General features: G+C 39.0%; 1 protein-coding gene across 1 annotated transcript in view; it reads left to right on the forward strand.

Moving 5' to 3' along the window:
- Positions 1-15,184, forward strand: part of slc38a9 (solute carrier family 38 member 9) — a 33,939-nt gene that overhangs the window by 14,893 nt on the left and 3,862 nt on the right. Inside the window, exons 8-12 of the mRNA XM_088319818.1 lie at positions 913-972; positions 1,111-1,320; positions 2,619-2,726; positions 6,525-6,631; positions 9,659-9,772. Of these exons, the coding sequence (XP_088175944.1) occupies positions 913-972; positions 1,111-1,320; positions 2,619-2,726; positions 6,525-6,631; positions 9,659-9,772 (599 nt within the window). The remainder of the gene's footprint in view (positions 1-912; positions 973-1,110; positions 1,321-2,618; positions 2,727-6,524; positions 6,632-9,658; positions 9,773-15,184) is intronic.

A 15,184-nucleotide genomic window follows, 5' to 3' on the forward strand; every position in this document is an offset into this window, starting at 1 on the left:
AGTAATCATGAAAGAACGGTGAACATTATCTGCACCACTTATCCTCAGTAGGGTCCTGGGAGTGTTGGAGCCCATCTCGGCTATCTTCGGGCAGTGGGCAGGGCACACAGGGACAGACAATTCGCTCGCTCATTCTCACCGGGGGACAATTTGGACCGACCAACTAACCTAACATGCATGTTTTTGGAATGTGGGACGAAACCGGCGTGCCCGGAGGAAATTTACGCAAGCACGGGGAGAAAATGCAAACTCCACACAGGAGGTTCAATCTCATGACCTCAGACCTGTGCCACGCACGCGCTAACCACTGCATCGCCGTGCTGCCCCGTTGTAGTGTATGTAGAAATGTGAAAGTTATTGTGAAACTGGAGGCTGAACAGAGTTGTCCCCTCAAACATTAATTAAATCAAAAACCTCACTTTCCCACCACTGAATGCTTTCCATGTATTTGTCCGCTATGGTGTGTTGATTTCTACGCTACACACGGAAGATCATAGAAACCTAGCAGCCGTAAGAGATGTGCCTAAATTCGACTCGCCTGCAAAATCTGACTTCCTATCACGTAAACGCGCTCTATGCTTCTGACAGAACGTGTGTCGCGATCGTAATCTGTCTAATGTTGTACTGTATATTGATTGTCAAGATTAAAACAATAAAGTGATCGTTGTCTATATAATGACATATGCAAACATCATCAACACCGCACTGCTGAGATGCATAGTTCTTGCGAAAGGAAGTCTGACCTGAAAGTCCGGCCTGACGTGAACGTAATGAATGGCAATTTCATTTCTGACTTGGGCTTGGAATTAAGATTTTACCTCTCGGCAGTTTTCTTTTTCAACCCGTGCTTGCTTCTTTAATCCTATATTGAGGGTTTTTGCTTTAAACTATGCATTTCTATCCTGTTTACAGACTATGCTCATAATGTTAACGTGTCCGATTCAGAGTTTGGAACTAATGGCACAGACAGACGTAAGTCATAAAATAAATGTATTTAATTGTATTATGATTATTAAATTCTCAATTTCATTTTAGCTCAATTTGCTCTTGTACAGTGGCCCCTCTACATACAAGTTATTCAAGATGTTTTGCTTCTATTTCTCCCCCCAGTAATTTGTCCGTATCCAAACACTGACGCTGGAGGCAACCAGACTTTCAGTTCTTTGTATCACTCCATAAGTACAAATGAAACATCTGACGTCAACTCCTTTGAGCGCTGGTGGAGCAAAACCAACACCGTTCCTTTATTCCTCATTGTTCTACTGCTGCCATTGCTGTGCTTCCGATCAGCCTCCTTTTTTGCAAGATTTACATTCCTTGGTGAGTTGTAAAAATGTTGAAAGAGAAAACAAAAAAAATGTGTGTTTTAAAGGTAATTAATATTGGAAATAGATATTACTGTAAGTTCTGGCCTATAGAGTGCACCTGTCTAAAAGCGGCATGCTGAAATTCAAGAACAAAATTTAATTTTGTATAATTTTGTCTATTTACAAGCCGCACTTCATTTTAAGCCGCAGGCTTAACCATTCATAAAAATAAACTAATTCACTCTCATTGGGGTGGCAGTAGCTCAGGGGATAGAGCGGTCTTTTTGGGACCTAAGAGGTTCGATTCCAGGCTCCTCGGAGTTAAATGTCGAAGTGTCCTTGGGCGAGAACCTCTAATCTGCCTGCTAAGCATGGCTGACTGTATGATTGTGTGTTTGAATGGGTAAATTGTGAAGTGCATTGGATGCCCTTAGCAACTGGTTAAAGTGCTATATAAATACAGTCCATTTACCAGTTCTTGCATTTTAAACCCGGCGCACACCTGGTGCCAACCACTTGGGGAATTTGGCATTGACGCCATTGGCTACAGAACGCCAATGGTGCCGTGCCCCCACACACCTGACGCCGTTTTTAGCTGCGTCGTTTTCCGTTCGGCTCCAAAGTATGGATCTTTTGGCCAAGACAGCGATTGGAAATACGACCACATATTTACTACTGTGCTGAAAGAAACCGCAAATGACGGGTGCAACACGTAGAATGTGAGCCTTATTTCTATAGATTACAGTGCAGGGCCAACCATAGTGACAAATTGCAGCAGTTACATGTCTTTTTGTGTTGATGTTATTGGTGGTTTCAGCATTAAATTATCGTTCCTCAAGGATTAAGGGAAACTTCACAAACCTGACATCCACGCCGATGATACAGAATTGACAAGTGTAGCGTTTTTGATAGATAACTTACACTTCTGTTTGATTCAAAGGAATTAATTGAGGACTTGCTTTGTGGGTGAAAAAGTTGAAATATCTTGAGTATGTTGTAAATATTAAGTACTTTCAAACCTCCCGTTTTGCTCCTGTTAGGTATAATATGAATAATTTTGCAGAAACATGGACTCATTTTTCTCAAAGGGCATCATACATTTTTGCAGGTCCTTTCTTTAAAAGAGCGCATGCCGTGTTAAATAGAGCTGTTCTCTATGCCGCTATGAAAAAAACGCAATGTATTCAAAGCCGCCATGTTTAAAATGTAGCAACGTCCGTAACTTAAAGTGGATTCAAATTATTTGTTGTTATTATGTCATACATATATATGTACACTTCACTCAGTGATGATATGCTGTTCATTGTTTAGGCACCATCTCAGTTGTCTACCTTATCGTCTTGGTCACAATCAAAGCCGTTCGTCTCGGCTTTCACCTCGAGTTTCACTGGTTTGACACTACCAACTTCTATGTTCCAGGTAATCCTATACATGTCTACCTTATATCTTCCCACACTTTTCTCAACCCGTACTTTTCTTTGATTTAACTTATTTGTTATGTCCCAGCAAATTACAATCTTGACACTAAAATTGAAAGAATCATTTCTAAACAAAACATTGGGAAATGTCTTAAGGGACATTATGATCATTGAATATTTTTTAAAATCATGTATACTTCTGGTACAAGGAGACCAGACTTTTAAAATTTAACTTAAACTGTCAGCTTTTATCTTCCATTTAATTAAGAGCATTTTGTGGGTGGATTGGAGCGTGATGCAGAGTCTGTTACTACAATTTAGGGAAAAGCTGGTAGTCTTGTGGAAAATATTTTAACATGCAGGCAATTTTAGTTTAATATGTGAATATTGCTAATATTAAGGTTTTTTTAAAGACCATTTTCCCCATTTTGGACATAAACGCATCTGGCCTTTTCCACCATTTAGAGAGGGAAGGCATCCACTTTTTTTCCCTTCCATTTTTCATTGGTGATTAGTCGATTCTGTTAAAATATTTGACACAAAAGAGATTTCACAGGATGCCAGTTTGTGTTTTGCCGATTATCAGATTCAGAGATCAGATTCAGATTTACTTTATTGTCATTCGTGTACACGTGTATACAGAACGAAATGTCGATACATCTGACCCGCACAGTTTCCTTGAGCGTCAGCCGGGATAGATAAGATTAACCATGTCTTCGTCAGAATTTTAGCGCAGCAATTCGTCATCTCTCGGTTCGATGCCACTTCCAGTTGTTAATTGGTCCAGTTATTGGGTCTGTTGGTTGATTTCAACACCCATTAGGGCAAATCTGCTTTTGTAAACTAGGATTTGTTACCAAAATAAATGGCTCAGGTAAGGACCTTTAGAACAGGTTAGGCATTCTTATCTGAAGTCTTCTCTCTCTGTCCTACTCGCAAGTTAAAAATCCATTGCTGTCATCTCTCCTTATTTTAAATGTCTACTAAACTTTAGTATTAACACTAGGTCTCTTAGGTAAATGGTCCCCAACTTTTTCTGTACCACACTCTGGTTTAATATGACAATATTTTCATGGCCCCAGGCAATGTCGGCATTATACATGTTTGTATTGTGTCCTAAAATAATTAATATAATTTAAGTAATAACATTGATAATGATACTCTGCTAGCCTCTGGGAAGAGGTACTGCAGTGTGCGGTGCAGGACCACCAGGCTCCGCAATAGTCTAGTCCCCCTGGCCATTAGACTGTTAAATGGTCAATCTAACATATAGTTAACTTAAATCTAAACGGCTGCTAATTTGACTTTTTGCACTACTGGCAGTTTTTTTATAGCTTGCCACTCCTTGCACATTGCTCTCTGCACTATTGTAATTACAGCGTTATTGTTACAGTGTTAATGTTACTGTGTACCTGACTTGTTAACCTGACTGCCCATTTTGCACATCTGGGTAGCTACTCTTCTTGCACTATCGGCACTATGGTAAAATACTATACGTAGCCAAAATACAATACAACTTTATTTATATCTGTACATTCAAGGAAACTGTGGGGGTCAGATGCATCGACATTTCGTTCTGTATAAACGTGTACTAGAATGACAATAAAGTATATCTGAATCTGAATCTGAATAAAAACAACATTGATAATGACAACAATAATAATATTTGGCTGTCCTCGTCACATCACAAAATCACGTGACACAGGCAACTCTGCAGCAACTCACTGGGACCCACTCTGGTTGTTATTTGATAAATATACAAACCCTCCAAATGGACTGTTAGTGAATATCTGTTGGTGTTTTGTGGTCTGTGTGCACTACTTGTCGTGTTGATGGAAATGGGGTTACATGTACACTCAACCTGCAATAATCAAACATGTCTTTTCTCAATTTGCAAATGTTTTCCATGGCCACTACTTTGTTTTTCTATTGAAGATGTGTTCAGCATTAACTTTGTAACGACACATAGTGGGTTGCAGTTAACCCAGAGGTTGGAAACCTTTTTGACTCAAAGAGCCATAATATATATATATATATATATATATATATATATATATATATATAAAATTTCATTAATTTATTTTTTTTTAGAGGGAGCCATACCATATTATTTTAAGACAAAATTTAGCAAAACCGCCAGACACGAAGGATTTTTTTTAATTTATTGGTGCATTTTATTTTCCTTGTTACGTTAGATAATTTGATAAAATCTATGAAATAATAATAATCCCAGAGCCTGTGGCCCAAATTAATAAATATACAACTCTAAACTGGTCTCCCTCACACAGTTACTTAAGACCATTGAGGCTCATTTTGACCATCATTTTTTTAAAAATAATGTATTCAAAACAAGGTGTGTTTTTTTTGTCAATATGTCACAAAAAAACTGCAATTGAAAGGTTTTTGGATGTACTGTATTTTCCTTTAGCGCAGTGGGCGCTAGTTCAAGAGAGTGGATCGTGCTGTGTTGCATAGCTCCGCCTACCCCAACCGCTTACCTGATCAAATTGTTCTGTGTGCTTGGCTAGCATTTGTTGGTAATTACAGTTTTGTTGTGTGGGTTTCTATCATAGTGTCTCAACACTGAATATACATTCAAAGCCTATGCAATCAAGGACAGTACAAACATCTTCTTTGTTCCTTTATCTCTTTGTTTTCTTTATCCTCGCTGTAAAATGTGGACCTGGAGTGCCATGTTCAATTTCGTTGTCACAATATATTCAACCCATGTTGTAACAATGACAATAAAGGTCTATTCTATTCTATTCTATTTTATTCTTTTATCAGCTTTAGTGTGTGTGTGCAGCCAACACAGGGTCTGTTGGTGTGACACTATAACTGTAATCTGTAGGTAAAACTGTGCTCTTTATATATTGGACCAAACAACATGCAACACCTTCGTCATCCCGATAATTATTTGTTGTAAAAGCTTAAAATTTGGCGAAAGAACATTTTATTATTACGAAAAGAAACAATGGATATTTGTTATAAATTCAAATAAAACCTAAATAGCTTTCTAAAACCTTTTTAAGTAAATAAAATAGAATTTTAACACAACTATCATGACTACTCTTTCACTTAAACCAAACACTAACAGTGAAGGAAATAAGATTAGGCTTAGCAGCAACTCTCATAAAGGTACCTTAAAAAACGTGTATAGCTCCTTTGATTTTTTTTCTAACAATAGATAAATGAAAATGTCAATACAACCAACATGGCTTAAATTAACTTAAAACAAAAATTGCATTTAAATTTCAGCGAAGCTGACAAGTTGAAAAGTGTGGGCACTCCTCTTTTAGAGCCAGATAGACGAACCAATGTTATTGTAACAGCAAATCACTCAGCCTTCCACTTCAGTATGATTTTTATACTCTCTCTCAAGCACAAACACACACGCTTGATTGACGATCTAATGTTATGATAAGAGCGAATATATCAGTCTCCTACTGAACGTGCCTTTCTAAAACAAGGAACGTCACTTTTTACACCATCTCTTAATCATAAACATGCTTTTCTCCTACCGACTTTTTTAATATCTCAATATTATCGGTGGTCTACAGGCATGTCTGGACAACTTAGCAGAGCTGCCGCTCAATCGTTATTGTACCTGCTTCTATAGCTCCGCCCCCTGGTCGGTGATTCAATCAAAAGGCTCGGGGTGGGTAGTGTCCAAGGAGAGAGAGGAGTAGGAGAGAGGGAGAGCAAGGTTTGGCTTTATCTTGGCCTTGCTCTCTCGTTCTCCTGCTTCTCTAACTCAGTTTTAGATATATTTGATTTGAGTTTTTGTTTGTCTTTCTAGAGTTGCGACTGCTCTTCCCCCAGCTGACTGGTGTTCTCACGCTGGCTTTCTTCATTCATAACTGTATCATCACGTTGATGAAAAGCAACAAACATCAGGAAAACAATGTGAGATTTCATAACTACTGTTTGTAAACAGCCTCAGACAATGTAAAAATACATAAAACTCCCTCTTTAAGGTTATTCTTCTTTTGAGTGAATCATTTCCAGATGTGGTTCTACATTTTTACTGCTGGAAGAAGAAAGGGCCAGCCTCAAGTTTTACAAAATTAGAAGAAAAATAAACATGTAATAAAACAAGAAAAATTGTACTATTACAAAGCTGAAATATAGTAAGATATCTTTATACTATGGAATAAATTGCATTGTAAAAATGATAAGATTCTTTAAAGGGGCAGTGTATATTATTTGACCAGTAGACTTTGTTGTATTGTGAAGTGCAACTGAAAATGAGTGCTAAAAAAAACACAAGAAAAAGTACAAACTACAATCACTCAAAGTGACAAAACAGCACCATTTTTCTTCTCATTTATTTTTATTCAGCTTTTCATCAGGTTTTTTTTTTTTTGGGTATCTGTAGTAGCAAGATGACAATCATGTCAGCTCCCTTGAGGTGAGACTCATGATATTTAAATTAAATGCAAATTTCTCAACCTAAGAATATTTATTAAAAAATGCACGACTATATGATAGTTCATGTATTTTTGCTTATCTGATTCAAGGGATATTTTTTTTAATAACAGAAGGGTTTTTTTTTACCACGAAGAAATACACACTGTCCTTTTAATAATTTATATTATATATGTATGTAATATAATAACCACAAATTAATGAATACAAATAGTGAATAATACTTATTTTAACAGTTTAATTTTATAATCCTAGAATAATTTGGTAGAAATAGTTAAAAAAATGGCAACACCCATTATTTGATACATATTCTATTGATTATAATTGATAATATAATTGATAAATAGATGGCCTTTACTGTCGTCATACGTATGTATATTTAGATTTGAGCATCTGCATTCTGTGCAACAAAATAGAAATAAAACACATTCTTATGATAATGAGTAATCCACAATAACAATATAAAAACGTTTTATATACCAAACTTCCTATTCTTCTCAAATAATGAAAATGTAGTCGTCAAACCACTAAACTCCATGTTTTATTGTCATTTCTTGTTAAATTGTCTTCAAATTCACATCCTGAAGGAATTTATTGGTGCATTTGATACTTAAGGAAAAGAGACCCTAAAACCCACATTTGCCTATCTTAAAAAACATATCTTACCTCTAAAGCAATACGGACGCTGTACTACTTACAAACAAGATGCGTTCGGGACGATCGTAAGTTGAATTTGTTCGTAAGTTGCTTCGGTGCTATATTTTGTTTGTACTAACAAATAAAAATTTAATAAAATTATAACCAAAATGAAATGAAAATAGTTCCAAAAACGTAACCATAAATGCTAAATATATTACGAGAACAACATCTTATCAAATGTGGTAGAACATGAAAAATAATACTTAAAATGAGTAAAATCATCTGCCACCAGTACAAGGTAAACGGGAGACATGAGCTGTGTTTTTGAACTATTGTTAGCTTTTAAGACCTATAGTGGTACCTCTTAATAACAGCACCTCTAAACATGAGAATTTTGATATACAGTGGAACCTCGGTTCTCGACCATAATCCGTTCCAGAACCCTGTTCGAAAACTGATTTGTTCGATTACCGAAATCATTTTTCCCCATTAAAAATAATGTAAATCGTTTGAATCCGTTCCAACACCCTGAATGTTTACCTTTAATGTTTAACGCAAACATAAAGCTAACCCAGGCTAATCGTACGTTCGCGTTACGTTCGTACGAAAGATTATGCTAACATGAACGTGTAAAAATTTAAAAATCATGTCGTTTACAAGTCATTTAGCACCCGGGTCGCCACAACAAGTGGTGAGCGGTTCATTGGAAAGGGGGCTCCGTTCCAACACCCTGAATGTTCGGCTCCGTTCCAACACCCTGAATGTTTACCTCGAATGTTTAACGTGAACATAAAGCTAAGCCAGGCTAATCGTACGTTTGAGTTATCGTAATCTTCCGTACGAAAGATTACGCTAACATGAACGTGTAAAAATAAAAAAAAAGGATAAAGAAAATAATTATGAATAGGATTTTCTTACCTTTGTGGTTCACAGCCTCCTTATTCGTTAGTATCGTACTGAGCGTAGATTTAGCCATGCTGTATTCCCTAGCAAGATCAGACACTCGCACATCTCCTCCATATTTTGCTATTATTTCTTTCTTAAATGCAATAGTTGTACGCACTACTTTTCTTTTTTCACCTGTAGCAACTTTGCTGCTTGCACTGACTTTCTTCGGAGGCATAATTAGGGGCTAAAACACTTCGTACACCTATATTAAAAGCGAAAGCAAAACGTAGCACGTCCGCACGTGATAACAGTTGGTCACGACGCTCAGCATCGCACCGTACCGTACGCACTCACGTATTACCGGCGTTCGAACTCCGATTTTTTGACCGAACAGCGAAGCAAGAATTTCTCGAAATTTGTAGTCTGACTCCGATTTGTTCGAACTGAGAGGCGTTCGAAAACAGAGGTTCCACTGTATATACGTTTTTTTGGGAAGAAAAATCTTTCTCTGCGTACAATGGAAAATCCAGGTAATGATTCAAAACACAGGTAAAACATTTAAGTTGACAGGTACGCAATCTCTGTCACTCCTTTTGCAACCACTTTTACCGTACCACATGCTCACAGCTTCTAAGGAAAGTGCTCATAGTACACTCGCTATTTAGCATATTATATATATTTTACTACTGTAATTTTTCATGTTCATTTACTATTTGAATGTGTCTTTAGTGATCACAAATATGTGTTTTATAGCTATTTAGGTTTCACTTGGAATTTTTGGGAGGACAGTAACGGAACAATTAGTTTTTAATTATTTCATATCGTGAAAAAATTGCTCAATGCACAAGCTACAAGAACGAACTAAGCTTGTATGGAGAGGTACCACTGTTTTTCTACACTCAAGTTCCTTTGAACTGCCTTCAAGAACCTTTTTCATGAAACCACTAATCAAAACACACATGATTTTTTTACTTTCAGGTACGAGACTTATCCGTGGCTTATCTCCTTGTTGGACTGACATACATCTATGTAGGAGTTCTGATCTTTGCTGCTTTTCCTTCACCTCCTCTCAGCAAAGATTGCATAGAACCGGTAAGAGGAAAAATCTTCTCTACACACTTGATCACAGAATTTTCATGAATCCACATTCAAGTTAGACTGTAGGTATTATCATGTTTCCTCATGTAGGTTTTATATAATGGGATGTTGTATTGGTGTGTGCAGCTCTTTGAGATTGTTTGTAATAAAGGACGTGACTCAACTTAAAGAAATACCTTAAAGCCCAGAGCACACCTAGCGCCAACCGTGTGGGGAATTTTGCGTAGGAGCACCATGCAAAGTTTTTTACATCACATGTTTTTGTGTTTGGTCTGGCTGCCCTGTACTTGGTCCCGTCCTCTTGACTGCGACGGCTCGAGAATTGCCTCGACGTCTGGGTCGGTCCGTACCCAATCCAATCACGGACACCTTGGTCCCCCCCTCTGTCAAGGCCAGTCCCCTTTGGTGCCACCAATGTCTGGCTGCCCTTGTAAACCAACCCTCAGCCTTATTAATGATTGCAATTCTCCTTATTAAGCAATAGCAAACCTTACAAACACAACTCTGCAACTGTTTACTCACAGCAAAACAGACTATGTAGAAGACTGCGACAATATTAGCAATCTACAATAAAATGGGCAGGACGGGATCGTTAAAAAAATAGATTACCGTATTTTCTGCACTATAAGGCGCACCCAAAAGCCTTTATTTTTTTCAGAAACTGACCATGCGCCTTATGATACAGTGCGCCTTATATATGGATCAATATTAAGTCGCAAGGTCTCGTAACAAAGGCAAGCAGCCGCCGACTAGATTTTTCCTCGTAGGTGATGTGGTCCGCGGTGTATGCTGGGATACATATGCCGGCGTTTCATTTCCCAGCCAATGTGTCAATCATCATTTGAATCGATCACTATTGGCTAAAGTTATTCGGAGGTAAAGGGGGCGGATCCTTTTTATCATTTACAGGCTCGCATAGGCTAAAGGGGCAAAACAAAGCCTGCAATTGCCCGAAAAAGATGAATGTGAATAGCAAGTTTGGTTGTCTACGACATAGAGCAAACATGTTTTACCATTCTGTATTTGTAAATATTTTACTCTCCTGGATTTACTACACTCACGGATATAAGAGGACCATGGTTGCACATTATTATTAAACGCAACGACTTCGGTGAGCTACTCCGGCTATATATTTTCCCAGTATCTTGTTTCAGAGTGATATCGATGTTTCTGTGATGGGTCTTTTTTTAAATTAAACTCAATTCCAAGTGTTTATTGTCATATGCACAGTAAAGTTGCGAGCGAAAAAGAAAATAAAAACTAAGGAATGGTTGGCATTTCTTGAATCCCAAGACTTTAACCCTTCCGAATAATATTTGGAACGATGCATTTGAGTGACATCGTACAGACACCGCATCCGCACGTGTCTACGACACGTATTTGCTTCTTTGCAAGCTTTCGGAATGTTAAGGGGGTAATAAGTTTGACTGAACTATCTGACTGTTTTGTCGACGTTCCCATTGTAGCGCATTATAATCTGGTGCGCCTTATTATGCATGGAAGATATAGGACCGAAAACTATTTTTTTGGGGGTGCGCCCTATAACCCGGTGCGCCCTATAGTGTGGAAAAATACGGTAATAAAAATTAAATCTGTTAAAAAATGTTATTCTGCATACACATAAAAAAATACTTACAAATTATTTGTTTTAAAACTATGTGAAATACGGTGAAAATATAATATAGTATAAGTTGACAGATCGTGCATCCGGAAAGTAGTCACAGTGCTTCACTTTTTCCACATTTGGTTATGTTACAGCCTCATTCCAAATTGTATTAATTTAATCTCTTATCTCAAAATTCTACACAAAATACTCCATTATGACAATGTGAAAACTTTTTTTTTTTTACTTTTTTTGAATTTATTAAAAATAGAAAACTAAGAAATTACATTTACATAAGGATTCACAGCCTTTGCTTAATACTTTGTTGATCCACCTTTGGCAGCAAATACAGCCTCAAGTCTTTTTGAATATGATCCCACAAGTTTAGCACACCTATCTTTAGGCAGTTTTGCCCATTCTTCTTTGCAATAAGTCTCAAGCTCAATCAGGTTGGATGGGAGACGTTTTTGCACAGCCATTTTCAGATCTCTCCAGAGATGTTCGATCAGATTCAAGTCTGGACTCTGGCTGAGCCACTCCAGGACATTCACGGAGTGGTTCTGAAGCCAATCTTTTGAGATCTTGGCTGTGTGCTTTGGGTCGTTGTCCTGCTGAAAAATGAACCTTCGCCCCAGCCTGAGGTCAAGAGCGCTCTGGAGCAGGTTTTCATCCAGGATATCTCTATATATTGCTGCATTCATTTTTCCTTCTATCCTGACTAGTCTGCCAGTTCCTGCTGCTGAAAAACATCCCCACAGCATGATGCTGCCACCACCATGTTTCACTGTAGGGATGGTATCGGCCTGGTGATGAGCTGTGCCTGGTTTCCTCCAAACATGGCGCCTGGCATTCACACCAAAGAGTTCAATCTCATCAGACCAGAGAATTTTGTTTCTCATGGTCTGAGAGTCATTCAGGTGCTTTTTGGCAAATTCCAGACGGGCTTCCATGTTCCTTTTACTAAGGAGTGGCTTCCGTCTGGCCACTCTACCATACAGGCCTTATTGGTGGATTGCTGCAGAGATGGTTGTCCTTCTGGAAGGCTATCCACAGAGGAACGCTGGAGCTCTGACAGAGTGACCATCGGGTTCTTGGTCACCTCCCTGACTAAGGCCCTTCTTCCCCGATCGCTCAGTTTAGAAGGCCGGCCAGCTCTAGGAAGAGTCCTGGTGGTTCCAAATGTCTTCCATTTATGAATAAAGGAGGCCACTGTGCTCATTGGGACCTTCAAAGCAGCAGAATTTTTTCTGTATCCTTCTCCAGATTTGTGCCTCAAGACAATCCTGTCTTGCAGGTCTACAGACAGTTCTTTTGACTTCATGCTTGGTGTTTGTGCTCTGACATGCACACTCAAGTGTGGGACCTTATATAGACAGGTGTGGTTCTTTCCAAATCATGTCCAATCAACTGAATTTATTGCAGGTGGACTCCAATTAAGCTGTAGAAAGATCTCAAGGATGATCAGTGAAAAAATATGCACCTGAGCTCAATTTTGAGCTTCATGGCAAAGGCTGTGAATACTTACGTAAATGTGATTTCTTAGTTTTCTATTTTTAATAAATTCAAATAAAGTAAAAAAACAAAACTATTTACATTGTCATAATGGAGTATTTTGTGTAGAATTTTGAGATAAAAGATTAAATTAATACAATTTGGAATGAGGCTGTAACATAACAAAATGTGGAAAAAGTGAAGCGCTGTGAATACTTTCCGGATGCACTGTATGTCCAGTCTCTGTAACACATAAACTTCCATTACGCCGACTTCCTCTGTGGCAGAGGCTCATAATCAACTCGAATTTAATTTTGTTAATACAGGGGGACCTCGGTTATCGCGGTTAATGGGGACCAAAACCACCCGCGATAAGTTGAAAATCCGCGAAGTAGCGGCGCACCTTAAAAAAAAAATAATAAAAAAAAAATAAAAAAAAAAAATATATATATATATATATATTATTTATTATTATTATTATTTTTTAGACCCGTTAATGGGGACCAAAACCACCCGCGAAAAGTGAAAATCTGCGAAGTAGCGACACCCCTTCAGAAATGCTTAATTTAAAAAAAAATTTTTATTCTATTATTATTATTTTTTTAGGCCCGCGAAGCTCTGAATCCGCGAACGTCGAAGCGCGAAGTAGCCAGGTCCCACTGTATCATCTTATTCATCTTAGTACTGCTATTTCTTTTGTTTTTTGGGTGTGTTTTTAGTGATCAGGAAAATTGGATTTAGCTATTTATGGTTCATTTGGATGCTTTTCAATTATCAATCCATTATCTGCACCGCTTATCCTCAGTAGGGTCGCAGGGGTGCTGGAGCCCATCCCAGCTATCTTGGGGCAGTGGGCAGGCGACACCCTAAACTAGTTGCCAGCTGGTCGCAGGGCACACAGAGACAGGCAACTCACTCGCTCATTTACTCCTAGGGACAATTTGGACCGGCCAATTAACCTGACATGCATGTTTTTGGAATGTGGGAAGAAACCGGAGTTCCCGGAGGAAACCCATGCAGACACGGGAAGAACATGCAAACTCCACAAGGGGAGGCTGCGGTAGCTGGACTTAAACCCAGAATTTCTGCACCGTGGGGCTGCACGCTAACCACACATCCGCCGTGCCGCCGCGGACCAATAATAATAATAATGCATTATATTTAAAAGCGCCTTTCAAGCCACCCAAGGACACTGTGCAGACAATGAGAAGATACAATGTAAAAAATTGTAAGCGAAATATTAAATAAAAACAAGACATAAAATCATAAAAAACATAGGAAATGGAGAAGCTATGTGTTGTAGGCAGTCCTGAACAGGTGTGTTTTTAGACGGGACTTAAAAATCGAGAGAGGTGTGCAGTTTTGTAGGTCCGGAGGTAGATTGTTCCAAAGCTTTGGAGCAGTGCGACTTAAGGCTCTGGCTCCCATGGTGCTCAGGTGGGCAGGGGGCACTGACAGTCGGAGGGAGGACGAGGATCTGAGGAAGCGAGTGGGGACGTGCACCTGGAGAAGGTCGGACAGGTAAGGAGGGGCCAGGTTGTGAATGGCCATATATGTATATAGGATCAGTTTGTAGCTGATGCGATGTTGAACAGGAAGCCAGTGTAGCTGTTGGAGAACGGGGGTGATGTGCTGATGGGAAGATGTTTTTGTGATGATGCGAGCAGAGGCGTTTTGAACCAGCTGAATTTTATGGAGGGACTTTTGAGGAAGGCCGAAGAGGAGAGCATTGCAGTAGTCAAGGCGGGATGTGACAAGACTGTGGACGAGAATAGCAGTGGTGCGGGGGGTGAGGGAAGGGCGAAGTCTGGTAATATTGCGGAGGTGGAAATAAGCAGTGCGGGTGATGGTGTTGATATGTGAGTGGAAGGTAAGCATGCTATCCAGGATGACACCCAGACTCTTGACCTGGGGGGAGGGGAACACTAAGGAGCTGTCGATGTCGAGAGAGAAATTGTTTACTTTGGATAAAGTGGATTTGGTGCCAAGAAGGAGGATTTCTGTTTTATTGGCATTTAATTTAAGAAAGTTTGTTGTGAACCACGTTTTGAGTTCGGAAAGGCAAGAGGTGAGGGAGGGAGGTGGGAATATGGAGTTTGGTTTGCAGGAGAGGTAGAGTTGGGTGTCACCAGCAAAGCAGTGAAAGTGGATATTAAATTTGCGGAGGATATGACCAAGAGGCAAGAGGTAGACGATGAAGAGAAGAGGACCTAAGACAGATCCCTGGGGTACACTTGTGGTGACTAGGGAGGGCTTTGAGGTGAAGGATTTCAGCTGGACAAACTGAGTGCGGCCAGTGAGGTAGGAGTGGA

This window comes from Urocampus carinirostris, chromosome 16 (genome assembly GCF_059441175.1).
Source record: "Urocampus carinirostris isolate Australia breed hairy pipefish chromosome 16, RoL_Ucar_1.0, whole genome shotgun sequence".
In the NCBI taxonomy this organism is placed as follows: domain Eukaryota; kingdom Metazoa; phylum Chordata; class Actinopteri; order Syngnathiformes; family Syngnathidae; genus Urocampus; species Urocampus carinirostris.